This window comes from Aspergillus fischeri, genomic scaffold (assembly GCF_000149645.3).
Source record: "Aspergillus fischeri NRRL 181 1099437636252 genomic scaffold, whole genome shotgun sequence".
Classification (NCBI taxonomy): domain Eukaryota; kingdom Fungi; phylum Ascomycota; class Eurotiomycetes; order Eurotiales; family Aspergillaceae; genus Aspergillus; species Aspergillus fischeri.
In genome coordinates, this window is record NW_001509768.1 from 1,548,210 (window position 1) to 1,564,589 (window position 16,380).

At 50.6% G+C, this 16,380-nt stretch overlaps 4 protein-coding genes across 4 annotated transcripts, besides 1 other annotated feature; 3 read left to right on the forward strand and 1 right to left on the reverse strand.

Moving 5' to 3' along the window:
• Positions 1–369: 369 nt before the first annotated feature.
• NFIA_067010 (DASH complex subunit DUO1) lies at positions 370–1,199 on the forward strand (the record flags this gene model as incomplete). Its single annotated transcript, XM_001263430.1, has 2 exons — positions 370–666; positions 729–1,199. The coding sequence occupies 2 exons, from the start codon at positions 370–372 to the stop codon at positions 1,197–1,199; spliced, it is 768 nt and encodes a 255-aa protein (XP_001263431.1).
• A 277-nt stretch (positions 1,200–1,476) lies between these two features.
• Positions 1,477–2,219, forward strand: NFIA_067020 (uncharacterized protein; the record flags this gene model as incomplete). The annotated part of the gene is made up of 2 exons (XM_001263431.1): positions 1,477–1,855; positions 1,948–2,219. 2 exons carry the CDS (start codon positions 1,477–1,479, stop codon positions 2,217–2,219), a joined length of 651 nt encoding a protein of 216 aa, XP_001263432.1.
• A 1,667-nt stretch (positions 2,220–3,886) lies between these two features.
• On the reverse strand, positions 3,887–7,089 carry NFIA_067030 (formin-binding protein HOF1; the record flags this gene model as incomplete). Its single annotated transcript, XM_001263432.1, has 7 exons — positions 3,887–4,056; positions 4,139–6,050; positions 6,102–6,200; positions 6,254–6,466; positions 6,532–6,818; positions 6,879–6,983; positions 7,047–7,089. The coding sequence occupies 7 exons, from the start codon at positions 7,087–7,089 to the stop codon at positions 3,887–3,889; spliced, it is 2,829 nt and encodes a 942-aa protein (XP_001263433.1).
• Positions 4,687–4,740: a microsatellite.
• A 1,500-nt stretch (positions 7,090–8,589) lies between the features above and the next one.
• NFIA_067040 (CCR4-NOT core subunit CDC39) lies at positions 8,590–15,810 on the forward strand (the record flags this gene model as incomplete). The annotated part of the gene is made up of 4 exons (XM_001263433.1): positions 8,590–9,318; positions 9,385–9,709; positions 9,770–15,681; positions 15,745–15,810. 4 exons carry the CDS (start codon positions 8,590–8,592, stop codon positions 15,808–15,810), a joined length of 7,032 nt encoding a protein of 2,343 aa, XP_001263434.1.
• Positions 15,811–16,380: the final 570 nt, after the last annotated feature.

Sequence of the window (16,380 nt, forward strand, 5' to 3'; positions counted from 1 at the left end):
CCCGTAAACTAAGGCTTAGTCTTACTAAGCCGCAATGTTGTAGGGGTCGGTTAGGTAGCATCACCAAAGGGAAGAAAAAGAGGCTGAACCAATTGAATGCCCCACCACGCCTAAAACAATTAGGTATCTACTACTCCGTACTCCGTAGAGAATTAACGATGATGTACCTAGCCTAGATAGACCTTGATACAGGAGCCAAACACAATAAACATATATCGCCGGAGGGATTATCGTTGTGTGTTTATGCATCCCTCAATATACCTGCGATCCACTACCAAACTAATTCACCACAAACATCAACAATTGTTTATCCAACACGCTCAACCCCACTCTTTACGCGTTTACATAACACCGGGCTTCCTACAACCCATGGCAGTACGCAGTACGGCGGAGGAGATGGACAGGCTCCAGTTTTCGGATGATGACTCCGATGACCTCTGGAATTCACCCTCAAAAAGACGAAGCAACAAGCCAACTCGCCATAAAGCCCCAGAGGAGGGCAGCACTACACCCGAGACCAGGCCCTCTCACGATGGGGAGACGCTTTTCGATCGCCAGGAAGCGCGTGAAGCCGCGTTGCAACATGAGTTACAGACGGTCCGGAATATCAATCAAGTGATCGAAGGATTACTGGGTAGTTTAGATCGCGCGAAAGGGAATATGGATGTATGTCAACGCACCTCTTTCTGCCAGCGAAGGGAAATCCCTGCTAATATACGCCCGCACAGACTGTTGCGCGCACTGTTGACTCTGCTTCGACTCTATTGAACACATGGACCCGAATTCTATCTCAAACCGAGCATAACCAGCGACTGATACTCAATCCCAACTGGCAAGGCGCACTCCAGGATGTTGCGGATATGGAAAACGAGGAGCTTCTGCGCCAACAGGCCGTAGAAAGACGCGAACGAGAGCTGCAGCAGCAGAGAGAGGCTGCAGCACGAAAGGCAGAGGAGGAAGAAAAGAAGAGAGCTCTGGCAGGTAGCTCTAGAGGGACGCGTGGGACAACTACTCGAGGTAGAATTGTCCGAACCACTGGCCTGGGAAGAACCCCGAGCGTGTCCTACTCCGGAACCAGCTCAAGCACATCGAGGATTGCAGCGAACCGAGGGGGTACTTCTACAACGACATCTACGCGCAGGCCAGTCAGTGGTATTGCAAGAGGATCTGGTGTGGCCCGAGGACGCGGCAGAGCGTAGAGTAGATATCTGATGATCCTCGTGTACTATACTTTTCTGAAGCAAGTAAAAACGCAATGACAGAACATGATACCCAAGCTAAATGGACAAATATATGTGATTATTGATCAATTGCAGTCACTGCTGCGAGCCTGTGACAAGATCAATGTAGAAAAAAGTCATTTCTGCCTGAGGCACCAAGACAACACGAGCTAGCGATAAGTAAACAGCTGCATCCACCAGTCCGATAAGAAGCTCAGCTGCTTCCTATCCTGGCTGCACTCCATCTGCAGACATAATGAACTTCGCACCCTATCAAGATGAGTCTCCCGAGGTCGAGCGAGCTCTTTCACCACCCCTAGGCGACGCGAATCGTTTCAAATCACCCATTCTTGGGTCCCCGCGCGGGTCTCCCCCGATCCCCGGTGCGCAATCTGGCGGTCTCCCATCCCCGAGTCATTTCGCAGGCGCAAATCAGATACATGGCGGCGGACAGGCAAACCAAAGGTATGGGCGCGATGTCGAAGGTGGGAGATGGAATCTGGGAGCCTTTGAAACAAGTCTCCCGATCCGTATGGACGTTGAAGCTATGCTGGCATATCTTCTTCTCCCTCCGGCGGGTGGGGTATTCCTGTTGCTGTTAGAGCATAAGAGCGACTACGTTCGGTATAGATGCGGTCAGAAATCAATCAGACCTGTGCATACAGCTGACATATGGCAGGTTTCATGCTTGGCAATCGAGCATGCTCTTCACAGTCATGTTTGTAAGTGCACCCGGACATTGGTATGATCATAGCACTCATCCCGGAGCAGATTGCCCATCTTATTCTCTCCTGGTCGAGCTTCCTTTCCTGGCTTCTGTTCATTTGCGACCTCGGCTTGATCGGATTTCTGAGCATGCGCGCCTATCGGGATGGTGAGTCCTCACTGTGGATCATGACCGTCGACTTTTGTGCTGACAGGAGCTTAGTCGACACGCTTGAACACTTTGAGGTTCCTATATTCGGGCGTCTCGCAAACTCCTTTGTGGATAATGAGTAGAGTCGATCCTGCTTCAGCGGTCTTGCATATCGTGTTGTAATACCCTTCTGCGTTCTCTCTCTCTCGATGGCGATGGCGCGGAATCTGAGTTGCCTGGCTGAAAGTGAGGATTTATGTACAGCATTTGTTTCGTCCCCTGTTGGTTGTCGTCTGTTCTTACTCCATGTTGTGATCCTTCTGTTCTGCCCTGGTCACCATTTTTCAGCGTGCATATGACATGACTCTCCTGTTATTATGGGTGTACTATGCATTGTTCAGTCTGTAACACTAACGGTGGATATTTTTTGATATTGACAGACATCTGAAGTTCATTCACAGCGTCTTTATCTTTTTTGAGAGCAGACTTCGGCCTACTAGTCTAACATGCACTGACATGAGAGCATCTCGGCGCTGATTCAGGCTACGAACATGCCTCAATCAATCTTCACCGTACCATCTCATCTTCCTCAACCTGTTGCTTCCCTGCCTGCTTGCACTGCTCAATGTCCATCACAAGTCATCAGCATCCGGGCGTCATTACGCTTTACACAGATGCTCAAGCTGAAAAGACCTCACCTCTCCATACGAGATTCATCCAGTATCTCCTTAAAACCAGTCAGTCTAAAATCATCTACACCCATCCCATCCACAGTAAAGCAACCTATCCCTAACCCGAGAACCCATCCTACCAGCCCCAGCGACTTTAGCATGTGCCAAGTCCAGCGCGTCACAAACACCTGCGGCCACCGAAACGACCATGTCCTCATCTCCTGCCGGACAGCGAAATCCATCATAGAATCTTCGCCGGAGTCTCCCAACTACAGCCACAGACGCAGCCTCCTCGCCGTGCCTATCAGCAGATGCCTTCTGGACGCGGTGAACGGAGGATCGATTATCATCCACGGTGGTTTCCATGCTTGCACTGAGCCGTATTGTAGGATGGCTATAGTTCGGGAGTTGAGATCGGCGGAGGGGTTTGTGTGTATGGTTCCTGGGTGTGGGAGGGTGGGCTAGGTGGGAGGGTTGGGGGATTGGCTGGGATTCTGTCTATTGCATGGGTTGCTTTTTTCTCTTTTCCAGCACTGCAAACGGGCGTTCTCGGGCGGGATAAAGTTGGAGGAATAATATCCATCTCAAGACTGATGGACTCCGCACAGCTTCTGTACAGTTGACTCACTTCACGCAACATGTGGAAAAAATGCTGGTTTTATCTTTATGGACATAGACGGCGTTAAGAGGCCGGCTTTACTAACTACTCACAGAATGGATGAAAACAATCCATTGCTGCCTGGCTCAGTATACTCTGGCTCAGAAAGGTTTGATATTATTGACCTCGTACCAGGGCCAAGCATATACTCGCCAGGGCATAGACGCAACTTCTGGAATGACAATCTCGTACAGCAAACAGACATAGTAAAGCGCGAAGGGGAAATAATGGCTGGGTTATGAGAAATAACATGATGACAAAGGTAAGACCGACAAAAGATTGAGGCCAAGGAGAAATCATCATAAATGTCACATTCACGACTCAGGAAATAGAATCGAAAGGTTGTTCGTAAAGAGAACGAGCTGGAAAATCGCAGGATACAAGAATCATCGAGGCACAAACGATTGGTATCTTCATCATTAACAAAAACATAACCAAGCATAAAGGGTCAAAGATCGTGGCTGCTCGTGAGACGGATCATTTAGATGATTTGAAGGTAGTTACTCGGCACCAAACCAGTACGGCTTCGAGTAGTGGTAATCTCGGCTTCCCACCAGCCATCGTCCTGCAGCCGAATGACAGACAGGACGTCTCCTTTGGCAAACCCGAGCTCTTCGGGTATAGCGGCGGTATAGCTGTACAAAGCGCGTGCTACGTAAAGAATGAAAGTTAGCTCAGGTGTCTGTTGTCGACTAGAGACAGGTTCGAGTGCTGCGGGCACTCCACTACTTACCAAAATGTAGAATTGGACGTCCGTCCCGGCTAAACTGCCTGCTAGGGTCAGCTACAGCCACAGTCCTGCTCCTGGATCTGCCTCCCTGGCTACCACCATCGCCGTAATATGACATAGGCCGACCAGAGTCCCTGCCCCGAGAGCCGTAGCTGTCATAACTGGTGCCGTACATATCCCCACTACCACCGCTCGACAGTTGCAACTCCATACCACCGGCGCTGGAAGGCCTGGTCTGCTGTCTGAATTGGGGTTGAGGAGAAACGGCGCGTGCCGCCGCCGGGTTTGGAGAGCTGCGCCTAGGAAATTCACGCGGGGATGGTGCTGCATCGACAGGCCGCTGAGGCGGAGTAGAAACCGAGGGCGATTGGCTATAGCGGCTTCTGACACTGTTCGTCTGATACGTGCTCGGGCTTGGACTTGCGCCCCTACTGTAATGGCCCGTCCGGGTCTCCACACGAGCAGGCGCAACCTGCGGGCTGACCGGCTGTGGACTGATCACTTGGGGACTTGAAACTTGTGGGCTGGCGCTGCGTCTCGGAACAGGTGACTTCGCTCGAGGTATCTCCTGTTTCGCTCGAGGAATTTCCTGTTTGACTCGAGGAACTTCCGCGCTGTTTCGGCTTGCCAAACTTGGGGTATTACCGCTTCCCCTGAGCATACTCTGGGTCTGACCAGTGTATTTCTGAGTCGTTTTCTGCATCTGCGCAGAAGTAAAGGCGGGTTGTGGCGCATCAAGTCTCTTGACCGACGGATCATTGTAGGCAGGAGGGGGAGTCGCCACAGGTGCGTCGCTGTAGTTAGAAGAAGGAGCGGACGGCGCAGGTGTGGCAATGCCATGATACCTGTCGGCAGACACTCTGGTCATGGACTGCTTTCCACCGCCTTTCAAATCTGCTAGAGCACGGGCGATAGGGTCAAGCTCCTCCTCTCCAGCCTTGGCCGTTTGAGCAGCCTTCTTGGCTGTGGCCTTGTCTGGGGAAGCGACATCAAAGACGTTGTTACCAACATTAAGTTGAAAATTCGCCCTGGGGTCTGCCGGCTCAGGACTTTCAACCGGCCGCTCATTGTCAAGGACAGGCGCTGACGGTTGCTGAGGCTGAGATGCCTTTACTGGAGTGACCTGTTTTGTGGGAGACTCCCATGTGCTTCGAGTAGGGGTGTGCGAGGGGCCAGAATTACGGTCCTTATCATGGCGGCTCTTGCGGCGGAACGGGCTGTTGCTAAAGAAAGCACTTCTTCTCTTTTGGATCTGCTTGTCTCCACCAAGACCTGGGAGCGCAACCCCGTTGGTGGGCTTCGTTGGGGATTGCCTAGCGCTGGGAGGCTCCTGGCTCGACACCGATGTTGGGTTAGAGATCTCACTTTGCGACTCACGGCTCGAAGGCCGATAAGCACTGTTGCTTCCCGAGCTACGCTCTGAAGGGGGTCCAGTGCGGCAAAACATGGTCATTCCGTCCGTCGGATATGCATTGTGCGGCACTGGCGCAATCTCTCCGTGTTGGTTAGGGTCATAGTTTGGTGGGAGATGGCCTCCCCGACGAAGGTCCAGAGGGGCCGGCGGTTGCGTTGGTTTTTGCGGAGTGACCGTAGCATCCCTGCTGGCAGGCGTTGTAGGGCTATTGTTATCCAGCCTGGCTGCCGATTCAGCTCGCGGCTCATGATGAGATTCGTAAGTTGACGGCTGCGGAGAGGAACTGCGGAATGCTGGATTGATGGTACGCTGAAATTGGGCCACAGAAAATCCATCTTCTTCAGACAGCTCTGAGCTTGTGTCGTTTACATCGCCCCGGGCGAAGTTGATGAACTTGGGCGGATCCGGAATGTCTTGTCCAGTTCCTCTTTCCTTGATGAAAGAGACAATGTCTTTTTCAACTTCGCAGTTTTCCAACGAGAGACGAATCTTCTCACAAGACTGGATACAATGTCAGCTCCGATTATCATGATGGGGAGACTCATAACATACAGCGTCGTCACTAACGCACACAGTCGATGCAATGTTTGCGTACGCCCAAAGACTGCTTTTGGTGAAATCGATTCGTTCCTCTTCGAGATCTTGAAATTTCTGATAGTCGATTAGCATCATTTCCCCGTGAACGTGTTCAGTGAAGGACGTACATCACAGGCTGCCTTCCACTCCTTATTCCAACGACCGGTAGTCTCTTCGAGGATCTTGACAGCGGCCTCGTACTCGCTGCTGCTGGTTGCAAGCTGGATTTGTGTCTTTTCAAGCTTGGCCTTGTTTTTCCGCTCCTCCTGCCCCATTACCATATGTCCTTGTGCGAGGTAACCCTTGATCCTCAAACAATCCTGCTCGTATCGGTCTCGCGTCTAGTGCCATGTCAATTAATGTCCATTTACAATGCCATTATATAAATGTCCGAGCATTGCCGCACCTTGTTCACCGTTTGGGTCTGTTGTATCTTGGTCTTGAGAAGGCGCTCAATTCCTGTCTGGATGATCTTCCGTCTCTCCTTCGATCCGCCTGCAAAGGCAATCAATGGCTCCTCAAGTTCTCGTTTCATTTGCGCTGCAATTGCGGCGTGGGACTTGGCTATCGATTCCGTCTCACCACGGACAACATCGAACGACGACCGCAGAGAGCCTGTTTCGTGTGTTCCTAGCGGCTTGCGGCAAAGTGCCATAAGCTTCCGTGAATATTCATCTTCGATCGCGGCGCGGACTGCACGGTTCGTTAGAAGTTGATCGATAAGGTAGCATCTGCGCTAGATCTCTAACGTACTGTTGTAGAATGTCTTGAGCTCATCACAAGTCACTTTCGCACCATGCATGCGATCTAGCATAGGCCCAACACCAGCATCCTCTTTGCCCCAGAAATTATTGGCAACTAGGCCACAAAGTAGTTAGCCTCCGATGGCATCAATGACGAAACTACAATGCGGGATCATACAGGATAGGGACACCGATGGAGGCTCTGCAACTGTTCCTGGCATTTTGCAGACACTCGTCCGTCAAGTGTAACGATTCACTTCTAGGTCTCTTTCATTCAAGCTTCAAGAAGGGGTGGGACCGGAGAATATAGTCGTAAAGACGGATATCGCAATGCACGAGATAAGATATCAGACACCACGACGAGATAAAACAACACATCAATAATAACCGATACGAAAAGACAAAACCCAAATACTAATGATGATAAAAAGAACAAGGCAGAAAAGACCTTGTAAAGAAATTGGAAGAACTGCTCAGTTGAGCTGATCTGGACGAGTTGATCATATTCATAGCTTCCAGATTGACAAGTGCTGGGAGGTCGCTATGTTTACTCCTCCACGTCTCTCGGGGCAACCGGCGGCTCCTGCAGCCCAACCATGATGGCTGGAGTCGGTAGTCTCTCGGACTCTCATCCGTGTGCCGAGTAACAAGGGGTCTATTAGCCGCCCCCAAAGTGTTTGATTCGTGTCTTTTGCTACCTTACTTTACCAGGTAGCATCTGAGAGGTTGCGAAAACGTGCATAGTGGAATCTCGTTCTCTTCTACATTATCCCTGCATTCGAGTCTCCGGCCATTCTGCTGATGAGACTGACTTATGAGAAGCCAATCGAAGGGCTGGCCGTCTCTCTTATTGACCATAAAGGTGGATGGACGATTGGACTTATGTTCATGATTGCTTCCATGAAGGTGAATGAGACTCATGGGCTCATAAAATGATCAGCTTGATGCCACATGTTATCCGCACATTTCCCAACCACCTTGACTCCCTTATTTTGCTCGTAGGCAGTGGCTCTAACTTAGTTAAGAGAGATCCCAATTCATCTGCATGTGAAGCAATACCGCGCTGCTACAGTATCAACCTACTTGACAATACTCACGCAGAGCACTCTGCTGATGAAGGAACCCCCTAAGTTAAGTTAGTTAACTAACGAACTAGAACTTGTCGGGCTGACTCATATATTACATCAGCAGTCACCGAGAAGCAGCCACATCTGTCACGTGCCCCTTCGGAAGCACATTCATTGTGGGGTGTTGCAGAAGGGATGTTAGAGCGACCCCGAATTGTTTGAAATTTTGAAGCGATCATGGGTCTGTCTGGCACGAGATTAATCTGCTTACCAGACTGCCAGAAGTAGCATCAAAAAGTTTCTGAGCATATAGTTCTTGTTACATGTTGCCTAGTTTGCTTTGAGCCCTAGATAGTAGTAAGAGCTTCAGCCTCCCTGTGGCCAAGCTAGTGTACCTCAGGCATCTCCACCTAACCGTCCACTCAACCTCGCTTTCTTTGCCCGTCACTAACTCTCTATTGGAACTTCCAACTTGTGCCACAAAGCGACACCTTTTTCATTCACCTCTATCTTGCCTACTCTGCCAGCGCAAGGTATTTGTCCTTCACAAAATACGCCTTCGATATCAATATACTCGATTTTATAGATTCTGGTCATCGTCACGAATAAAATTTCTGTTGCTCGCCTTACAGATCAAATGATCGCGTCTCCTAGATGACCTTCCCTCCCCCTCCCCCTTCCTCCCAATCGTCGATTGCTTCTGGCACCGATAAATTGTCTTCGAACCGGGCGGCAAGGTCACAGCAATCTGCTTGGGGTCTCTCCGCGTCCCAGTCTAGCATTCGCCGTGGGTTGACTCCGCTTGCGACCAACAACCTTTCATCGTCGTCATCTAATCTGTCTGCGAATTCCCGAGGACCAGTTCAGTCGACTAGTCCGGCTCCAGGTGGCTCAACCTCTTCCCCTTTGACTTCTTCCTTCTCCGCCGTTCTGAGCTCCGCAAGGGGTCTTCCTGGTGGACGGAGCGTACCCTCACCTGCCTCAACACCGTCACCTTTTGCCGCCTTCCAATCTGGCTCGCAACAGCATCAGCAATCCGGACAGTCACTCTCGTCTCCTAAATTCAGGGCTCACACCCCGTCGTCACATCTGGCTTCTGCAGCAGGCTCTATCGCGGGTGGTGGAGGCTCCGGGGGAGGCGGTGGTGGGACGGGACCTTCCAGAGGCGCCACCTTCTCTCCGTTATTGTCCGGCAACACCGTGAATTCACCCACTGGGTTTCCCTCTGACAAACCGGGCTCAGCAGCTTCTGGAGCTGCAGCTCACGCAGGCCAGTCCTCGTTAACTAAGATATCCATTGCTCAAGTCTTCCTTCTTCTAGACTCTATCACGGAGAAAGAAGGTCGAGAGAAGTGGGAGACCAAAGCCGCTCAGATACACAAGGTAGGACAGCCCATTCACCCGTTGCCTTGATTTTGTGCAAGTCTGACATGCAGTAACGTTCTGTAGCTTGTCGAATCGAACGGAATGGAGGTCTTCTCGAAGTATTTCCGGCGTCTTCTGACGGGCAACGCCCCTCAGATCTTTCCAGGGGTCAACAAGTCTGTGGAAAATGCTGGCAATTATCCTTTGTTGATCCAAGAGATGCAGAAAGTCACTCAGGACATAGAGCAGGCCCAGAAAATCGCAGAAACGGTTGATACGTCGGAAGGAGACATATTCCGCGATTTCGATCTTTCTACCTTCCTCGATCATTTTAAGCTGGACCCTGTCGCTAAGGTAGCCCTTGCACTGGCCTTCAAAACCGCCAATAAGTCGGACTTGCGTGCAAAAGGTTAGTGCTCTCCCGGAACGTCTTTGATCAGCGGTCACTAACGTTTGCTACCACTTTTAGCCGATGCAATTCTTTCGAACTCTATCACCCCTTTCCTTCAAAGTTTGGCGACGCCGTCTGAAGTAACTAAGGACTTCAAAAACTCTTTCATTGGGATGACCATTGAGCGTTTCATCCTCTACCCTCCACGCAACTTCACCGACGATGTGAAAGCCAAATTGGTGTACGCAGCGAATCTGCGCTACCAGAAATTAGGCGTGGAGATGCCATTCGAGGTTGCTTCTGCGCTACAAATGTTCAATTTCCTGAATCCAAGGTACACATTGGTCCGTCAGCTCCATTCGAGAGGACCCCGAGCCACATCGAACGTCGACGCCGTGAATGAAGCAGTCAATTCAGCCGGGCCTGATGCCTGGAACGAAGAGCATATTGCCAGCGCCCTTCTGTTCCTTGTTCTTTCTCAGTATTGGCAGGACTTCTCCTTGGAGACTTTCCTCCGAGCGGTCAAGTCACATTACATTGACAGGCAGATTAATTGGTCTTTCATTTTCCGAAACTTTGATCGAGAAGGCCTACGACTTGACTCGAAGCAGTTCGCCAAACTGTATTCAGCCCTCTTGTCGGCGGCTGCGGATGATTCCACCTTGGATATCCAGAAGCTTTGGGGTGGCGATTGGGAACATCGGGACACACAAATGTCTTTCTTGACGGCTTTTATTGTTTCCCGAACGGATGTCTCTCAGATTCCCAATCTTCGAGCTACCTTCCCAGCGGGTTTCTTCGCTGACGGTCCCGAGCTCGTTCGCTTGCAAGGGGAGCGGGCAGCGAAGTCTCCGCTTCGTTCTCTGGACGCTATGAAAGCCATCTTTGACATTGCTTTGTTCTCTCAGGCTGCATGGGCAGCTGCGGAAAGTCAACTACTCATCAAGGCTGTTGTCCAGTATGATCTTCCTGTCTTTCTGTGCTCAGCTCTGGCTCTTCCTCAGCCGTGGACCAGCGTTCAGCAAAGCTTCGTTCTCCGAACGCTCGTGGTCTTTATCTTAAAACAAGAAGAGGGATATCAGCTTGCGCTTCATGGAGCTTGGCGTCAGGACCGCCAGTGGGTAGCTGAGCAGCTATTCACCACGTTCACTCAGGACCCAACCTCAACAGCCGCAATCTACGAGCATGCTGTCGAGTTTGATTGGCTGGACTACTTGCTTGGATACACAAACGGTCTTGCTATGGATCTGGCTTGCTATGCTCATCGGAAGGGACCCTTTGACCTCGAGCAATGGGTCCGCAATGCGGCTCAGAAAGGACCAATGGATATGGGTAATTTGTTGTCTAAATACCTCAGGATTAAGGCAGACGATGAATTGCATGTCCAGAGGAAGGAACAACCTGCTCCGCAAATGGTCAGTCTTTCTGTGAAGACTGTCTATACTTTGCTGTCTGTTTTGGAGGAATATGTTGGCGACCGTGAAAATCTCACGCCGGTGCAGCGAATCTGCATTCAGACCTATCCCCGGCTTATCAACTACGGGGAAGGTTTTGACGATATCATCGATGCGAATGGCGAAAACGGCAATGCGTTACCTGAAGCTATTGACAAACAGATGCAGGAGCTTTTCGGCAAGATGTATCACGAAGAACTTTCGTTGCGGGAAATATTGGAGTTGATGCGACGGTACAAAACATCTCGCGATCCGGCTGAACAAGATCTTTTCGCGTGCATGGTTCATGGACTCATCGATGAGTACCATTGCTACCATGAATATCCCTTGGAAGCACTCACAAAGACAGCTGTGATGTTCGGTGGTATCATCAACTTCCGGCTTGTCGACGGAATCACGCTGAAAGTGGGGCTAGGCATGATTCTCGAGGCAGTGCGAGAACATGACATTCACGATCCCATGTACAAGTTCGGCGTCGAGGCCATTGAGCAGCTGATCAGTCGTCTCCCGGAGTGGGCCGGCTTTTGTCACCTCCTGCTTCAAATTCCGAGTTTGCAGGGCACGCCCATTTTCCAGAAGGCTGAAGAAGTCCTACGCGAGCAGGGAAGTCAAGTGCGAGACTCTGATACTGGCAGACTAGAGAATGCCACTGGTGCGTCCATAACCAACGGTACCCTCGATGAGACCGCACCAGACGGGCCCACCCGCAAGTTCCTCTCTATCCATGTCGACCCACCTTTACGACCTGAGATTTACCATGATCCAGACGAGGAGGTGCAGGACAAGATACTGTTCGTCCTAAACAACGTGTCGGAGCAAAATATTGAGGAGAAGCTGCATGATCTCACAGACGTTCTGCGAGACCAGCATCATCAGTGGTTCGCATCGTACTTGGTGGAAGAACGAGCGAAATTGCAGCCAAATTTTCAGCAACTCTATCTCGATCTTCTTGACCGCATCAACGACAAGATTCTATGGGCTGAAGTTCTGAGAGAAACATACTCGAGCGTGTGCAAGCTGTTGAATGCAGAGGGGACGATTAACTCGTCCACAGATCGCGGCCATCTCAAAAATCTCGGTTCATGGCTCGGTTCACTGACCATAGCAAAAGACAAGCCTATAAAGCACAAGGATATATACTTCAAGGGTCTTCTCCTGGAAGGCTATGACAGTCAGCGTCTGACCATCGTGATCCCATTCACTTGCAAAGTCCTGGTCCAGGCGACAAAGTCCACTGTCTTCAAGCCGCCAAACCCATGGTTGATGGATATTCTCGCTCTTCTGCTGGAACTGTACCACTTTGCCGAACTAAAGTTGAATCTCAAATTTGAGATTGAAGTACTGTGCAAAGATCTCGAGCTGGATCATAAGACAATCGAACCCTCCGTCGTTATCCGGGATCGCTCGGCTCACATCGAGGATGCGCTGTCGACAGCAAATATTCCTGAAGGCCTCGAAGCCTTCGAAGACATGGCTCTCACCACCATCAACCAGGGAATGCGGACAGAGAGGTTGTCTCCCGCCGCGATCTTGTCCACTCTTCCAAGCTTAGACAAAATTCTTGTTCTACCATCTTCAGCGAGCAGCATGGTTGACCCGAACGTCCTCCGGCAAATTGTCCACACAGCTGTTGAACGCGCCATCGCGGAGATAATCACTCCAGTTGTAGAACGCTCCGTCACGATTGCATCAATTTCAACTGTACAGCTAGTATCCAAGGACTTTGCCATGGAGCCTGACGAGGAAAAGGTGCGACATGCCGCTGGCAATATGGTGCGACAACTTGCCGGCAGCCTGGCCCTGGTGACTTGCAAGGAGCCCTTGAAGGTTAGCATGACAAATTATATCAGAATGATTCAGCAAGAGTACTCCGAGCAGCCCATGCCCGAAGGCTTGATTTTGATGTGTGTCAATGACAACCTTGATGCCGCCTGCGGAATAGTCGAGAAGGCGGCGGAGGAGAAGTCTCTCCCTGAGATTGAAAGGGTTATTGAACCACAGTTGGAAGCACGCCGGCGTCACCGGACTGCCCGACCTAATGAACCTTTCATCGACCCGTCGATGAATCGTTGGGGCTTGTTCATTCCTGAACCCTACCGACAAGCCCCAGGTGGTCTGAATAAAGAGCAGCTGGCCATTTATGAGGAGTTTGCTCGTCAATCTCGTGGTCCAGCAGCAACTCACGTTCAGAACGTATCGACTGATTCCGGTCGACAACTGGCAGATGTTCTCCAGGATTCGTATGCGCAGATTCCTAACCTCTCTACGCCTGCGGAACAGCCAGCTGTACCTCATAGAACTCCACAGGCTCAGCAAGACACGCGTCTGCAGCAAACCGGGCTCGTTGGCGCACAACCGCAACTGAATGGCTTTCTGGAGGCGCCAACACCTCGTGACAAAGTCGACAGCATCGTTTCTGATCTACAGCAAGCGGCTCGCAATGCACCCGAGGAGCGCGTGAAGGACCTTGGCAGAGATAGTGCTGTGTTGCAGGAGTACAACCAGGCTTTGCGTACTATCCTTACGTCTCCAAGCGGCGAAGAGCTGGCAAGATTAACATCTCTGAAGATCTGCACGACCTTGTATTCCCAGACACCGAGTAACCTTGAGATCGAGGTACTCGTGCATTTGCTTGCGAAGTTGTGCGATATGTCCTCACTCGTCGCAAGATATACCTGGGTTGTCTTGTCGGAAGTAGATGACGAGCATATATTCAATGTCCCAGTCACAGTGGCACTCATAGACGCTGGACTGCTGGACATTCGCCGCGTTGATATGAGTCTCACCAGGCTTATCTGCCAGAAGAACACGGGTGCACTCGAAATACTGGCCAATCTGATGGACCGAGTGCTCTTCAACGAAGAGCCCTCCGCATTACGGTCTGATTTCTCTGGCAGTCTCGAAGCGATGAGCCAATGGCTTGCAGAAGACGCAAATCTTGCTCCTGCAAATGAAATTATCCGCAAACTACGCGAGTCCGGTATCCCTGAAGTCGTCAACCCTCTTCTCAGCGACAAAGCGCGAGCAAAGCGGGATCAGATGGAGTACATCTTCAGCGAGTGGATTGGTATTTACAAGGCCCCCGGCGCCACCGACCGTACCTATCATTCCTTCCTTAAGGACCTGCACGAGAGGCAAGTCATGGATAATCAAGAGGACTCTGCTTTGTTCTTCCGGCTCAGCATTGACATCTCCGTCGCGATGTTCGAGCATGAATCGCAGAATCCTAACGGTAGCCTTGATGAGGCTTTCCTCTATATTGATGCGCTTGCGAAATTGGTCATTCTGCTAGTCAAATTTCAAGGAGAGAGCACAGGCTCGGCCAAGACCAGCAAATCTGTGTACTTCAACTCGGTTCTGTCGATGCTCGTGCTAGTGTTGAATCATCACCACGTTATCCGCGGAGAGGCTTTCAACCAGCGCGTATTTTTCAGACTTCTCTCAAGTATCCTGTGCGAGTATTCTCTGAACGGACTTCAGCAGAGTGATCAGCATCAGGAAATGATGTTTGCCCTTGCCAACAAGTTCCTATCGCTCCAGCCCCAGTACTGTCCCGGTTTCGTCTACGGCTGGCTCTCGCTGGTGTCCCACAGATTCTTCATGTCAGGAATGCTGAATATGCCCGAGCGTGCTGGTTGGGGTCCCTACTGCGAAATAATGCAGGCTCTCCTCTCTTACATAGGAGAGCAGCTCAAGCCAGCAAACATTTCTTATGTTGCCAAGGACCTCTACAAAGGAGTGCTTCGTATTCTGCTGATCTTGCACCATGACTTCCCCGAGTTTGTTGCGGAAAATCATTTTCAGTTCTGCAATGTCATTCCCGCCCATTGCGCTCAGCTTCGTAATCTTGTTCTGAGCGCATACCCGTCGTCTTTCCACAAGCTTCCAGATCCTTTCAGAGAAGGTCTGAAAGTCGAGCGCCTGGAAGAGATGCGTGAAGCTCCCAAGATTGCCGGCGACATCGCTGCTCCTCTACAGCGCGCCAACATCAAAGGTGTTGTCGATAGCTTGCTGCAGAGCAATAACCAATCAGAGGCGTCCATCCAGAAGATTTGCGATGCCATCTACAACCCTGTGAACAAGGATACTGGACTCTTCTACACTCCCATCAATGTCAACGTCGTCCTAGTGAACGCGTTGGTTCTATACATTGGTCAGGATGCTGTTTCTACCGGTGGATCCAAAGGCAACACGCGCGCCGCGTTTGACAGCTCGCCCCATTCGGCGCTTCTGGAGAGCCTCGCCAAGGTGCTACGACCTGAAGCGCGCTACTACTTGCTCAGTGCGATGGCGAACCAATTACGCTATCCCAATAGCCATACCTATTTCTTCAGCTTTGCCATTCTTCGTCTCTTCGGCGTGGACAACTCCGAGCAGGATGGATCCGATATCCGTCAGCAGATTATCCGAGTCTTGTTGGAGCGACTGATCGTCCATCGCCCCCACCCCTGGGGTTTGATCATCACCCTCCAGGAGTTGCTCCAGAACCGAAGCTACACTTTCTTCCACCTTCCTTTCATCCAGGCTGCGCCTGAGGTATGTCACTCTTCGGTTCGATTAGTGCCATGTGCGTAAAGCTAACGGACTATTGATTTACAGATTGGTCGTCTCTTCGATGCTCTTCTCCAACACATTCAGCAACAAAGCCCTAGGGCAATGCCTTAGGTATTCTGAAAAGGAGATCGCTTCTCTCGCCATCTCTGATTGATATGAGGCATTTGATGATGCTTCGATGACCTGCATTCGGCGAAGATGTCGTTTTCTCTCACGGTATACTCGAAATGCCGCTTACGACGTTAGAAATTCGGTGCTCTACTGGGGTGTATGTTTTCTTAAGGATTTTGTTTTCGTTTCATTCTGAAACTTGTACTGTTTGTGTCCATTATCATTTTTACGGTTGGGTTTCTGGGGGGTTTAACTATGCATTCTACGACATGTCAGCGCAGCATACAGTCACATGGAACCAAATGCTTTGCTTTTGTACTGGTTTGTTTTCATTCTGCTGGATGATTCTGTTAATTTTACACTGCAAATGCGGTGCTTGTAACGATATGTTTTAAAAAGGGATGGGTAATGGTCTACCTCTGCTTCATAGTAACAGCTCATGCTTCCAATAGGCCAACGCTGCCATGAATTGATATCGAACAACTCATTGGAACAAAAATATGGCATGTTCAGTTCTGATACATGTGAATGTAAAGGAAATACACCAATAGTTAATGGACTATAGCTTCT